The following is a 15,058-nucleotide window of genomic DNA, read 5'->3' as shown; positions in this document are numbered from 1 at the left end:
CAAATTACGTCAGAAATGAAGATCCACAACTAACTTCTTCAAAGTTAACCTTAGAATTAATTGACGAAGTGAGAAATGTATGATATAAATACTATGTTTCGTTCAAAAGACTATTTACATTGTCGAAAAATATCCTCCAGGCAATTTTCATATTACTATAGAAACAAATTGTCCACTTGTAAAGATATTCATTGAAAGCATATTGTGAGGCCTCGGAGACTTTATTCACTTGAAATAAAATAATAATCAATTTAAATCCACTCTTTTTTATTTTCACATTCGGACTGTGTGTACCAGACCTCGGACCAAACGGACATCCCCAGTCTCCGGACTGAATAGTACTTCCCAGGCTTCGGACCGATTGTATCGCTTCTTCAACTAACTTGTAATTTTAACACTAATGCAAAATGTAAGCGGTTAAAAAATAGTCATTTTATATTTTAAATTACAGGTGAATTATTTGAATCCTAAAATGTAGTAACAGTTTTAAAGATGTCATCTTTATTTCACCAAATATGAAAAGATAAAAAGATGATTATGATCATACTATGTGTAGTTATATCTATATGTAGTCATAAAATTATATTTATTATGCTACTATTAAGTTAATTTAGAAATTATTAAAATATCAACTTCTATCTAGTTAATTTTCTTATAAATATTAAATTAAGTTATACATTACATATGATCTTGGTTCGTATCACCAGTCAATATTAGTACATACCAGGTCTTGATATTTTAAGACAGGTAATGTTTGTCTATTTTTTTTGTCTCATTCTTTTAAATATGTTATAGTAAAAAATAAATAATATCTTTAATTTGTTTTCATAAATGATATATGTAAGTAAGGTCTTACTTATAACAAATCATTCTTGCTCAAAGCAAGTTTGGTATCTCATAAAATTTTTCTCTGTTTCTTCTAAAAAAATGATAAATGCTGAATAACAAACTTGGAGATATAAGAAATATTTTTTCTTTTTTTTGATGGCTCTTTGATTACCAAAAATGATTGATATTGATTACATTTCTTTAGTTTTGAACTCTAACTTTGTTGTAAAAAAGACTTATAAACAATTTTTTTTTTGCGTGTAAAGAGTATTGTTTACTTGCAGAAATAATAAATCGTGTTGAATGTGCTGTATCTTTCATATAGCAAAACTATTCAGAGGCTGTAGGCTTTGCTCTTTGGGAGATAAACTGTTAATGTTATGTAAAAACAACAACTTTTAGTATTAGAAATGGCAGCTTCATTGAAAAGTCTCACTTGGAATTGTGAAAACCAATAGGTATAATTTATATATATTGTAAAAGTACCTGGTATGTGTACAATCTCTTCATATAAAAAGCTATGCATTTTCATATGAAGGCATTAAGCATGAATTAAAGATTATTAATTAACATTCAGCTGTTGATTCAATTTGGCTAAGATTTTGTCTTATATTTTCAAGAAAGTATAGTTATAAGCTTTGAAGAAATAAATAAAACTTAAAATATCTTTTTACAAATTGTGTCATGACAACTTTAATTCCAATTATATACCAATGGATTCTTCCATGTTTACTATTCTGGAGTGTCATATGAGCTACTTGTAATACTTTACCAGTGCCTGCATATTTACATGGCACAGTCTCAGTTTTATTGACCTTGTAACAAGAATAAAAAAAAACATACAAGCAATGTCATGTCAATCAGCAAGATTTAAAGAATGATTGGATCTAGCAACTGCGAGATGATGTTTTAGAGAAAACTTCTTTTATTCTTTGAACCAAATTTATTGAGCTTATCCTTTTTAAGCTCTATTTACAAAATGAAAATTTATTATAATTTTTTTTTTATCACTATTATTAATTACCTATTAAAAAATTGTTTCATGGTTGTTTAAAGTAAAAATTTAACAATTACAAAGTTTGAAATGCATAATTCAATAATTGATAAAATTTAGTATGTTTGTATTAGTTATGTAAATAAAAACTACAAATATTACAGGAAAGAAATTTTGATTTTAAACATAAAAAAAAACATTCCTGTTTCCATTTTCTGAATTACATGGAAATGGCTTTTTAATTATAAATTTTAATTGATTATATCAAAAAATGTCATTTTTTGACATGATCAGTTAAAATTAATAATTCTTATTAGCATTTTGTAGGCTATTTATTTTCTTCAAAATTAAGTTAGAATACTTAGTGCAAGTCAAAAAATAAAATCAATCTTTCATAACCTGGAATAAAAAAGGGTAGTGCAAACAAGGCTTTCGAGAGAGAAGGGGCATAAGGGGCAAGTTGACCTGGGCGCCAAGCTTGAAAGGGCGCTGGACGACCCATTGTATTTATTTTTTTATTTACAATAAATAGAAAACATTTTAATGACTAACAATGTGAAACCTGCTTAGCTTTTGTATTTTAGGTTTAAGCTTTAGTATTCGGAATAAAAATGCACAAGTTGTAAAAATAACACAAAATAACGTTATTAGATTTATAGATGGCATTAGATTCTATGAGCGAAAAAATATGCTGACCTCATTTTTCATCTGCTAAACCTGAGAAAGTCCCCTGTTTTTTATTCTCTCATTATAATTAGTGCTCCATTTTTTAATCTTTTATTACAATTTCTTTGATGCCTAATTAAAAAGTAAGCAACTATATTTACAAAAAAAATATGATTTAGTAGTAGTTAATTACACGGAACCTGGGGTGTTCCGTAAACCCATCAGCTTCTAACCAGGCCAGCTCATGCTCAATTGCACAGAAGACGATGCGCTATGGTAATTATGGTGGTAGCTGACCTAACTTTGTTTTGCACTGACAACTTCGCTTGGTAGTGCATTCCATGGGTGAGCAATGCGGTTGTTGAAGAGGTTGAAGCGAACGAAGCAGTTGCTGACGATTTTGCAATGTTTCACGATGTAAAAAGTTATTTTTAGGAAAGGGGCACCATTGTTGCTCTCGAAGGCCCTGGGTTCAAAGTTGCATAAACACCTGACTATTAAAAATACACTTAATGTATATAATTATTTAGATTCCATGTGTTTGCCCTCAAACTATAGAAACTCACATTTTCTAAGGATTTTTAAATATAAGTTTAAGCTTGTGAAATTTTAAGAAAAACAGTCTACTCAAAGCTTGTCCTTGACTTTTTAGACTTAGTATCAATATTTTATCATTTGTAACTTAAAATTTTGTATAACAACTTTTAAAGTTTGCTTTAATAATAACTTTTTTTGTTAGTAACTAAAATCAATGAAATAAAATGGCTACAACTAAACCAAAAGTAAAGAGAAAAAATGAGAAAGTTGTTCAGATCCACTGTGAATGGGAAAATTGTGAAAGCATTGTAACCCTCCAACCATTAGAGTATGAAACATTTTCTGCTCATTTAAAAGAACATGCAGATGAGTTTATTCTACGACTAAAAGAAGAAAGTGGTAAGTTGTTTTTTTTAACTTGTTTTTCACCATTGTGTAGTTAGATTAAGCATGGGCATTTTAGTGTTGTGTTAACCCATAATATCTGTCATGAGTAAAAGCAATTTGCTAGTTAATATTGATACTGGTAATTTCATTTAATAGATTACTCGAAAAGAATGTTAGAGATGCTTCTAGCAATAATAATATATATGTACTTATACTTAATAGACAGAAAATTTATAAAACTCTTCTCTCTTGAGCTCAGCAAATAAAGCAAGATGATCTTAAGATGGCATTTCATGTTGGAAGTTGATGTTTAGTTAAACTTTAGTTAAATCTCTTAACAGTTTCAGGTTTATGGAAACTTCATATATTTCCATCCATATTTTTTTCTCTTTTCCCTTTTCTCACAGTAGTCCCAGACCAGACTATTTTACTTTATTATCTTTGAAATACTATGTTTATTCTTTCATCACAAAGAAATAAATATACCAAGCATATTTTGCATACTATGAAATATTATGTATTGTTGATAGTTATTTTTTTTAAATGGAAGTTCCTGTTAAATAGAGGTTTTAACAACTAAAACAAAAACAAAAACAGATGAAAATTAATGAGTGCAAAAACCTCACATCGAATCCCAGATTTTATATTAGAAGCATTTATTTTTTTGAGGAGTTATTCTAGAAAAAAATTCAGTAAGGTGGTTGGTTTTTTTAATACCCTACAAGATGATTTTATTGTTCAGGCAACTTTAAAAAAAAATAATCTAAAGGTATTAGAAAAAAGAAAGGTTTAGTGAAGGCAACTTTAATTTTTGAACTGCAATAAAAATAAACTAGAGATTAGGAGAAGAAAATCAGTGATATAATTTTTTTGTTGTTGCGCAAAAAGAATTACCAGTCTTTTTTTCAAATTTCTAACAAATTTATTTGTAATGTTTACTTTTAAATTTTACCACTCATATTCAGATGATAGAAATTAAGTGTTGCATTTATCATAAGTAATGGCAATACAGAAAATGAAAAAAAAGTTTTCTTTATTTATTAGATTCACCAGATGAAAAACCATTAAGTTGTTGCTGCATGTGGCGAGGATGTTCTTGGGAAGGTGAGTTCTTAAGTTTGCTTAAAACGTTTTATATTTATATAATATACTTACATATATACATACATACATACATACATACATACATACATACATACATACATACATACATACATACATACATACATACATACATACATACATACTTACATAATTTTTATAAATATTTTAGATATTATATTTTGTTATCCATTTCTTTTTTCTAGGATGTGAAGATTTAATGGAACTTACCCGCCACATCATGTTTCATGGCTACCATTCTTTGTTAAGAGCACTAGGCAAGCTTGAACAAGATAAAATGTCTTTGAATGAATGCACCATTGAACAAGAAGATCAGTATCACATGCTTTCATGCGTGACAACTCCATTTCTTTGTTTATGGAACAACTGTGCTCAAGAGCACTGCTGTCCTGATAAATTTTATCGCCATGTAGAAAAACATGTTCTCAATTCTGATAGTATATGTGATGAAAATAACAGATACAGAATGCAGTGTTTTTGGAACAGTAAGATTTTGTTCACATAATTTCTGTTTTTACTGTATATGCTATAAAAAGCTCTTAATAATATTAGAAACTATTTATACTCTGTTACAAGTTAGTTTTCCTCATTTTCTTTGTTTTGACTTTACTATATTTTTAAACTTGTTTTCAGCATGCTCTAATACATTTCGTGATAAACATAAACTCAAAGAGCATGTTCGTGTTCATACTCATGAAAAATTAGTTGCTTGTCCTGGATGTGGAGGATTGTTTTCAAATCGCACAAAATTACTTGACCATCTCTCAAGACAAAATACTCAAGCTTGTAAGTTATAAAAGTACCTGAAGTACTTTAAAATTTCTCTTTTGTCTATTTAATCATGTCATGACCAAATAGGATAAAGAGAAATTTTTTAAAATTGGTTTTAATCCAAAGTTTAATTTTATTTTCTGTACTAAGATCTTTTGTACAAAGTATTCTATATAGTATGCACAATAGTGCATACTGAAATTAAGGTGCTAGATTTATGATCCTAAAGAATTACTTAGCATTTGCTAAGTAATTCTTCAGATACTTCAGCTCTTGACTCACATATTTACAAGCATATATTAAAGGCTACCAAAAATATTAAAACTGAAACTTATCTTCAGATAACTTTGAATTAGAAAACAAAGCAGTCTATTCCTGAAACGGCACACTCTTTGTTAGTAGTTATAACTTAGGTGAAAAAAAAATCTGTATGAGCATGCATGAACAATCACAACTTAAGATTTGGATATTTAATCTATTTTATTAATTATTTGTCAAATTCAAATTTAAGTTTTTTTTTTTTTTTTGTTTTTTTTTATTAAATAGAAATTTTTGAATTTGTTTTACATACAAAATTTTGGTTTGATTATCAATATTCTTTGCAATAGGTGCTGCAGCTACATCTATTTTGTTTTTAAGGCTTTAACTTTATGAGCCATATAGATGTTTCTAAATAAATTTAAATCAAATTTTTTTAGATGAAAACTTCCAGTGTTCACATTGTTTAAAAAGATGTGCTTCTGAACGACTACTAAGAGATCATATGAGACATCACGGTATGTAATTGTAATTATGCACTTACTTGGTATCATTCTTAGATCACCAAAATAAATTTAATTAATGTAACGATTAGTAAGTAGATGAAATGTACAAATGCTAAAAGTAAGTGCATTTTATTTGTTAATCATTGTAAGAAACATTAAGTAAATTATAATAATGATTGTCTTGCTGTTTAGAGTTAAAACTCCTCTCAATCTTACTCCAAAATTTTAAAACAAAACATTTCTTGTTCAAAGTAAAGTTCCTAAGAATACTTTTTTGTTTGTTGAAAAAGAATGTTGTTTTTATTTTATGAACTCTTGTTTGCTCTTTTATATTTTTAGTAAACTACTTGAAATGTCCTCATTGTGACATGACATGCCCTAATCCTGGTTCTTTAAAATATCATATTCACTATCGACATTCAGATGAAAGACCCTACCCTTGTGCAATGTGTGATCATAGGTGAAAATTTTTATTTGTTTTTTTAAATGCTAATAAAACTTTAAAAACATTTTTTGTCATTTTTTTTAAAAGTTCACTGTATAGGTAGTAGTACTGAATTTTTCTTATTCAGCTTTAAATCCAACAGCGATTTAATACGACATGAGGAAAGTCATCTTCCAAAGAGTTATATTTGCACTGTGACTGGCTGTTCATTTACAACTAAAACTTCGCATTGCCTGAAGAGGCACATGAAGATCACACACTCTGTAAGACTGTGTATTTTATCTGGGTAAAGTTATTGTATAATTAAGATTAAGTGTGTCACTAATATGTACTTTGCAGAAAGTGTTTTCAAATGATGCAATGTGCTTGCTCTATATTTTCTTCAGGAAAATGGTACTAAGCGTTATATCTGCCATATATGCAATCATGCCTATTCAAGAGGATTCGGTTTAACAAAACATCTTAAAAAAAAGCATAACTTTAATTGGCCAGCCGGTCATCCAAGGTTCAGGTAAATATTTTCTTAACATTTAAAAATTAAGATTTCCATAAATTCTGCTCAGGTTTTTTAATTAGTAAATTGTTTAGTTATTCATATAATTGTTTTCTCATGAATCTGCATTATTCTAAAAATTTCCTATATCTGCATGTTAGTTTTAGAGAAACTTTTAGGTTTTGCTGTGTGAATTTCTATTTGAATGAAAAATATCATATAAATATCTTCAAGTGTGCTTAACATGAATTTAGAATAAGAATCAAACAACCATCATGTAAAAATTTTTATTCAAACAAAATTAAAGAAATAATGTAAAAAATAGAAAATATTGGTTCTAGTCTTTGGTTAGATTAAATTTGTCTGCTTCTGGATCTTATGATCGCAATTTTATGCATGTTTTTATAAAAAATGATTGAAGTTACATTTATTAATACAACTTGTATAAATAACATGTGGTTTTAGATGAAAATAGAATAGAAATCAATTTAAAGCTGTGTGCTACTTTTTTTACAACATTTTCCGGTGTGTTTTGTAGTTGCTGCACTCCAAACTCTTTGCAAAATTTTCTACTTAAGATCGAGTGGGTTTTTTTCTGTTAAAAACTTTTAATTGTTTAATAAGATTTTGTATTTTGTTTTTTAACGGATTAATTTTTTCAGATCTGCTTTTTAAGAAAAGCATCTTGATCTGTGTCTGTCACATATAATAATACACTAACTATTCCATAACTAACTCATGAAACCAAACTACAGTTTTTCAGGTTTGTTTAAGAAGTCATCAGCTTTTGTTCTAAAACTAATGTGTTTCTCATTAAGGTACAAAACCTCACTACTTGTATAATGTGATATCCCCAGTTTTAGCCAGAGAAAATATTTATCAAAGTAATACTATGTAATGGATGAGCTTCTTTTGGTTACACTTTTTAAATAAACATTGATTGCAAGGTTGCTTGGAGCAAAAGATGGCTTTGAAATTCCACTGTTGTGTTCAAACTGTATTTGTTTAAGATTGTTCAAGTAGTAGTTCCAATTGCCAACAAGTGTGGTATTTGCCAAAATGAAGCACAAACCATTGAAGATGCATATTTTTTTTGAAGTATTCTATACACTTAAAATCCATTTCTGGTAGTTAATTTCTGTTAGTTGTTTGCTGAAAAATCTTTTTTTTGTAGAGTCCAATGCTTGTTTTCTCTGTCAATCTTTTAACAATCTATATTTTCATAGAAACTTTGATAAATATTTGAAGCAAATAATCTTCAAGCAACTTACATGGTTGAAATTGTGTAGTTATGGTCAACACATTGTTTTAAAATGGTTGTCATTCTTCTTGTCCATTATCTTGGCTACCAAATCACTATCCTTGGCGCTTGGCCTGTTCCAGATTTACTCTCAGCATATTTTCTGTCCCTACTGCTTTGAGGAGATTTTTAAATAATTTATTTTTATGCTATAGAAGCTTTAAAAAAAAAAAAAGAAATTATAAAACTTTTATTTTATGAACAAACATCTATAAATAAAATAAAACTTGTTTGAAAATTTGCAAATGAATGTATTTTGGACTAGTTAAATTCATTTTAGCTAATGGCCAATGCATAGAATTCAAAACAATTTTAACTCTTTAAAGTGTACTTTAAGTAATTTCTCAAAAAACATTTCAAGGTTTCATTGTAAGATTTGAAATATATGAAGAAAATGTTCAAATAAGTTTTTTTTCTGCATCAATTAGAAATGATATACAGTAGCGTCCAAAAGTAATTGGACAAACACCTTTTTGGCAATATTTTTTCATAGAGTTAAAAATTTTAAATGAAACTTTCCATAAGCATGTCAAATTATACTACAATTATAAAAAAGAAAACAAAAATCCTAATTTGGAAGTAATTACTCAAAATTTTAATAAAACAATGGAAATGATTGGCTCAAAAGTAATTGGACAAACTAAATATGTCGTTTAAAAAAGAAAAATTTCTTGACAAAGGATAAATTTTCAGCATTTTTTATGAAGATTTCTGTTAAATAATATATATAATGTTACATAGTTTTATATTCTGTTACATAATGTATATATTCTGTGCATAATCCTAGTACTTTTTTGGAAAACCTTTTGCCTCAACGACAGCATTACATCTACGTGGGATTGAATCAACCAAATTAATTAAAACATCAATTGGTATTTCCTCCTAAGTGCGCTTAATCAACTTAAACAAATCATGCTGATTAGATCGTTTCCAAACACTAATTTTTCTCTCAATATGTTCCCAAAGATATTTGATTGGATTCAGGTCCGGAGATTGTGACGGCCATTCCAAGATACGAGCTTTCTTTTAAGCTAAAAATTCTGTGGCTAGCTTGGAGATGTGTTTTGGATCGTTATCGTGTTGGAAAGTCCAACCACGCAACATTTTGTCTTTTGCATGTGGCAGTATTATATCTTTGATTATTCCTTTATACATGTTTTGGTCCATATTGCCTTGAACTCGATAGATTGGACCTACTCCATCACGACTAAAACATGACCAAACCATTACTGAACCACCACCATGCTTTACTGTAGGAACTTGGTACTTAACATCATTTCGAAGACCTATTGGACGTCGAACATATATAATACCATCAGAACCAAACATATTAAACTTCGACTCATCACTCCATAGTATTTTCGACCATTGGTTTGCTGTCCAATTTAGATGTTCTTTAGCGAATTTTAACCGTGCTCTACAATTTTGCAGAAAAAAAGTTTTTTTAACAGGACGACAGCCAAAAAGGTTGTTTTGTCTTAAACGACGCTTTGCTGTTGCATAAGAGCAAGTAAATTCTCTATGAATTTCTTTAGTACTCTTGCGCGGATCTGCCTTTGACGATCTTACTACAACATTATCTTGGCGAAAAGTTGTTGATTTTGGGCGTCCTGACTTTGTTGAAACTTGGAAGTAACTCTGTTGTTGAAAAACTTTTAATGAATAACCAACTGTTGATCGCGGAATGTTCATATCTATTGAAATTTGTCGCACAGTTTTACCGTTATTAGATGCTTGTACAATCAACTTTTTCACTACCTCGCTTAAATATTTATTATGTCCCATTGCAAGTTATTGATAATTGAATGTTTTTGTAAAAATATGCCTTCAGAAAAAGCAGTTAAAATAGTCTAAGTTATATCAATATTGTAAGAATTTAGTTTGTCCAATTACTTTTGAGCCAATCATTTCCATTCCTTTAGCAAAATTTTGAGTAATTACTCCCAAATTAGAATTTTTGTTTTATTTTTCATAATTGTAGCATAATTTGACATGCTTGCGCAAAATTTCAAATAAAAATGTTAACTTAATGAGAAAATATAAAAAAAAAGGTGTTTGTCCAATTACTTTTGGACGCTACTGTATGCACTAAAACTAACTTTAAAAATCTAATTTTTATCTTAGTATTAATTTAGTATTAATTACTTTGATTTTGGATCTCAGATCACAAAGTTTTAAGTTGAGTGATACAAGGAGCATTTGTTTATCAAATTAATATCAATAGCATGATTATCAAAGCAGATTTTTGCAAGAAAGTCATAATTTTTTACAGAAGTCATTAAATTTTCTAAGACTACATAAGGTCCTGCATTTATTTCATCTAAAAAAGAACTTTGGCTTTTTGTTTCATAAAATCTTATTTGCTTAGGTACATTGAGTACGAAGATGGATTCTTTCGTTTGCAAATGGTGCGTTTTGAAAGTGTTGAGTTGACTAAGCGTTTAGAAACAGAAGATGGAAATGAAGTTGCAGAGGTAGAGGGAGAGGAAGATCAGCAAGATTCCTACGAAGTAGAAACACTTTATGATGGAATTATAGAAGTGAGCAATAATGGCGATATAAATATTGATGGAAATATTGAGGTAGTTTCCTAATAACCAAGAAAAATTTATGTTTTTTGAATTTTATATTTAAAGAGAATTCTGTTATATTTTTCTTTATAAGACATGTACCAGCAAAAATCTGCGCATGTTCTGATGTGGTGTTTACAGAAACCTTGCATCATTTTAAATAGCTGATTGTTTTAAAATGTCATTGAATTAATGTTATTCAAAATTTAAACAACTCTGTTGTTAAAACAATTAGTTTTAATTGAAATGTCATCAAATCAAGAAAAGAAGCGAGAAAAAATTTTGCATTTTCTCGTTGAAAATCCTGGTGTATCAAACAAAACCGTTTCTAAAGAGCTGCAGATTGCTTTGAGAACAGTGCAGAGCGTTATGAAACGATTTAAGGACACTGGTACAATCACAAGAAAATCAGGAAAGGGAAGAATAAAATGTTTTGTTAGACAAGATCTTGGTAAAAAAGTGAAAGATGCCTCAGACAGAAATCCGGAGATTTCTGTTCAAAGAAGCACTTGTCTTAAATTTATTTAGCGAATAAATTTAAGACAAGTGCTTCCACTATACAAAGAGTAAAGAGAGATTGTGGCTATAAATCTTATAAAAAGAAAAAAGTTCCTTGTTGTGAAGAAAAGCAAGAAGATGTTGCAATTCAATGTTCAAAGCTGCTCTATAAAAAATTATTCGCTAAAAAATCTTGTTCGGTTATTGACGATGAAACTTATTGTGATGCATATTTCCGATCTCTTCCGGGACACCAATAGTATTCAGTAATTAGTTGTAAGAAACTGAATTCCAATTATAAATGCATTGGAATGCTAAAATTCGCTAAAAAATCTTTAGTTTGGCTAGCAATTTGTGAATGTGGTGAAAGAAGCTCTTGTTTTGTGACTACAGGAACAATTAACACCAAAATATACATAAAAGAATGCCTCAAGAAACATCTTTTGCCGTTTTTAAGAAGACACACGGGTAACCCATTATTTTTGCCCGATTTAGCATCATGTCACTACTCTGGGACAACTATAAACTGGCTTAGAGAACATAAAGTAGATTTCGTTGAAAAAAATGCCATCCACCAAATTGTCCCGAACTACGTCCTATCGAAAGATATTGGGGTCTTGTCAAAAGAAAACTAAGGTTCAATGTAAAAGAAGCCAAAAACATTAAAGACTTCAAAAATAATTGGATTAGAGCTACCAAGAAAGTCCAGCCGAAGACTGTGCAAAAGCTGATGTCGAGTGTAAAACGCAAGGTGCGTGCGTTCTCACATACAAAACTTCACAAACTTTCTTAAGTGAAATTTAATAATATTAATATATGTACTTTCAAAATATATATATATAACATTCAATATCGAAATACAATAGTAAAATAAATATCTTTTATAATGTCCGCGCAGATTTTTTCTGTTACATTTCTTACAAATAATTTCTTTTATACTTTATAGATAACTTATGACTCAACATTGGGTATTTTTTATAGGTAACTTATGACCCAACGCTGGGTATTTTGTGTGCTGTAAATAAAGAAAATACAGTTTATGAAAAAGAAGTTTCAAATGAAGTTGAAATTGAATGCGAGGTGGGTAATGATGAAGAAGATGAATTAATACTGCAGAAAGAGAAGGATGGTTTGGGTAAATATTTCATCAATTTTATTTCATTTCAAATTCAATTTTTTGAAGAGCCAGGTTATATTAACTTACTGGTCTTATGATCTAGCTGCAGGTCTCATGTTGTTTAGTTTGGAATCAATTTTCAATATGACTTTTGTAATACTTTCTTAGATACTGTTCCTCTTTTAAAAGTGGAAAATCTAGAAAATCTAGATAATGAACAGTCATCTGCATCCACAGACAATGCTGGAACCAAAAATGGGGCTGTTTACCTACAACCCAAACCAGTTGGTTATGATATGTCTGTGATGGTAATTTATTTTATACAGAAAAAAAAAAAAATCTCTGATATTTGGTTTAGATATTTTCAAAAAATTAATATTTTTACATTTCAGGCGCAATTAGTGGCTTTATCAACTGGCAAGCATTCGCTAAGTAATTCTTCAGATACTTCAGCTCTTGTCTCACATATTTACAAGCACATATTAAACGCTACCAAAAATATTAAAACTGAAACTTTATCTTCAGATAATTTTGAATTAGAAAACGATGACGGTGTGGTAATAGCGACTAGGGGTGACCACGATAGTCTTATGTTCGAACGAATCGCATGTCAAGAGTCTGCGCTCCCTGACGATGAACACGCTATAAACCGGGAGGAAGATGACGAAGACGACGAAGAAGAACCAGACGACGACCAGCGCGCCATAAGTGAACAATATTTAGACTTGCAAGAGGAAATTATTTCAAAAGACGAAAATATAGTTGATAAAGAAGAAATAGATTATAGCAAATCTTTAAAACGTGAATTGGAGCCAGAAAACTTTTCTCCACAAAAACGATTGAAAGTTTATAGTAAAAGTGACGATGTTGAACGAATGGATGCCTCGCATGTCTTGCTGTCTCTAAAGACCTTAGATGAATAGTTTTATCTTTCTTTCCAATTTCCACACTGTAAAATCCCAACGTTTATGATCCCCGCGTTGAAAGTGCTTAAGTGCTTTTGTGTGTGTATGTATATATATATGCATGTATATATATATATATATATATATATATATATATATATATATATATATATATATATATATATATATATATATATATATATATATATATATATATATATATATATGTATATATATGTATATATATATATATACACATATATATATACACATATACATACATGCATATATATATATATACACATATACATACATGCATATATATATATATATATATATATATATATATATATATACATATAACCGTCAAAAGTGAAATCTTTTTTTAAAAGAGGAAAGGGAACCATTTTTTCTTTTTTCCTTCTTTCTATAAACACTGGTTTTAAAATTAAACCATATAAAAGTTTATGATAGATTTTTCTTTTAATACGAGTTTATTTTAGTTAGTTAATCGGCTATCCATGGATTTCGATTGGTTTTTTAAAGTAATTTCTGTATTGTATATAGAGTATATTGTTAAAATGATTAACTAAACACAGATACCTTTCTATCTGCGAGGAAATATATCTGACAATCGATAATTTAATTAATATTTTCGGTTAGATACTCTTTGCTTATTTATTTTTATTATTAACAGCTATAAATTTATCTTGTTCTTGATAATTAGTCAAGACCTCTTCTTAAATTTTTGATAGATTTCATACGTTGGTAAATTTTTATGACAACGTGAAGCTTACAAAATAAAATCCTTTTTTATCATGTAAATCTGTAATTTAAACTAAGCATATTTTGCAGAATACACTGAAAGTGTTTCCTCAAGGTTCGAAACGCAAATCAAACCTGTCAGCGATGATGCGCTGATTAAGTGATAATACATCTTGGATATTTATTGCCTAAATTTTTATATTAAATGTCTATTAACTAATTGTCAATCAAGATCTGTCTACCAACAACTTCCACTTGCATTTTAAAAAAATATTGGGTATGAGTTTTTTTAAAAGTTAATTGATATGTGTGTGTTTATTCAGTTCAATAAGACGCGCATATTTCATAAAAAAAATTAACTTTTTGAAATTTTTTTTTAAATGGATTTACTTTTTACTGCATATATTAATAACTCTAAAAGAAATGCATGCATTCATATACATACACATACGTACGTACATACATACATACATACATACATACATACATACATACATACATACATACATACATACATACATACATACATATGCATGCTTGCATAAATACATACATACATGCATGCATGCATACATACAAATGTGTGTGTGTATACGACAGAAATATTTAACGTTGGGTTGACAATAAAAAATACGCGCAACGTGTGACATGTCCATCAAAGATTAAAATGTGAAAAACATTTATTTAAAAAAGTTAAATTGTTGTTTGATCAAACCACTTTTGAGAATTTGATCAATTTGACCTAACTAATTACTTACAATCAATTCGATTGCTGGTATGAATACTTTAATGAGCCACTGAATAAATTGTCTTTCTTTAATCCAACCCAAGTAAGATGTTATAAATACAGTGTTTTATGGTCCCTGACGCGCCAGTTTTTGAATCGACGTGATACA

The 15,058-nt window shown here is 28.9% G+C and overlaps 1 protein-coding gene across 8 annotated transcripts; it reads left to right on the top strand.

Annotated features, from left to right (window-relative positions):
- Nucleotides 1-335: 335 nt before the first annotated feature.
- On the top strand, nt 336-13,515 carry LOC145189090 (histone H4 transcription factor-like). Of its 8 annotated transcripts, none has more exons than XM_090068696.1 (14): nt 336-409; nt 1,154-1,286; nt 3,228-3,424; nt 4,457-4,516; nt 4,720-5,019; nt 5,168-5,320; nt 6,004-6,081; nt 6,409-6,529; nt 6,642-6,777; nt 6,901-7,025; nt 10,676-10,889; nt 12,357-12,510; nt 12,661-12,800; nt 12,885-13,515. In XM_090068696.1, the coding sequence occupies exons 3-14, from the start codon at nt 3,250-3,252 to the stop codon at nt 13,413-13,415; spliced, it is 2,187 nt and encodes a 728-aa protein (XP_089924822.1). In that variant the 5' UTR covers nt 336-409; nt 1,154-1,286; nt 3,228-3,249; the 3' UTR covers nt 13,416-13,515. The 8 variants fall into 8 exon arrangements, with proteins under 8 accessions (XP_089924822.1, XP_089924827.1, XP_089924826.1 ...); XM_090068698.1 differs by lacking the exon at nt 336-409 and adding an exon at nt 507-523 and having other exon boundaries at nt 1,231-1,286; XM_090068697.1 differs by lacking the exon at nt 336-409 and adding an exon at nt 637-747 and having other exon boundaries at nt 1,231-1,286.
- Nucleotides 13,516-15,058: the final 1,543 nt, after the last annotated feature.

This window comes from Hydra viridissima, unplaced genomic scaffold (assembly GCF_058129835.1).
Source record: "Hydra viridissima isolate aposymbiotic clone 2 unplaced genomic scaffold, HvirCarnegie_v1 scaffold_12, whole genome shotgun sequence".
In the NCBI taxonomy this organism is placed as follows: Eukaryota; Metazoa; Cnidaria; class Hydrozoa; order Anthoathecata; family Hydridae; genus Hydra; species Hydra viridissima.
This window is presented reverse-complemented; position numbering and strand designations above follow the sequence as displayed.

Excerpts from the sequence above, each read along its gene's own strand:
- LOC145189090 (XM_090068696.1), top strand. The coding sequence starts at position 3,250 with ATGGCTACAACTAAACCAAAAGTAAAGAGAAAAAATGAGAAAGTTGTT. Across the intron at positions 3,425-4,456 it reads ACGACTAAAAGAAGAAAGTG|ATTCACCAGATGAAAAACCA; the intron begins GTAAGTTGTTTT and ends TTTATTTATTAG. Across the intron at positions 6,778-6,900 it reads ACATGAAGATCACACACTCT|GAAAATGGTACTAAGCGTTA; the intron begins GTAAGACTGTGT and ends TATTTTCTTCAG.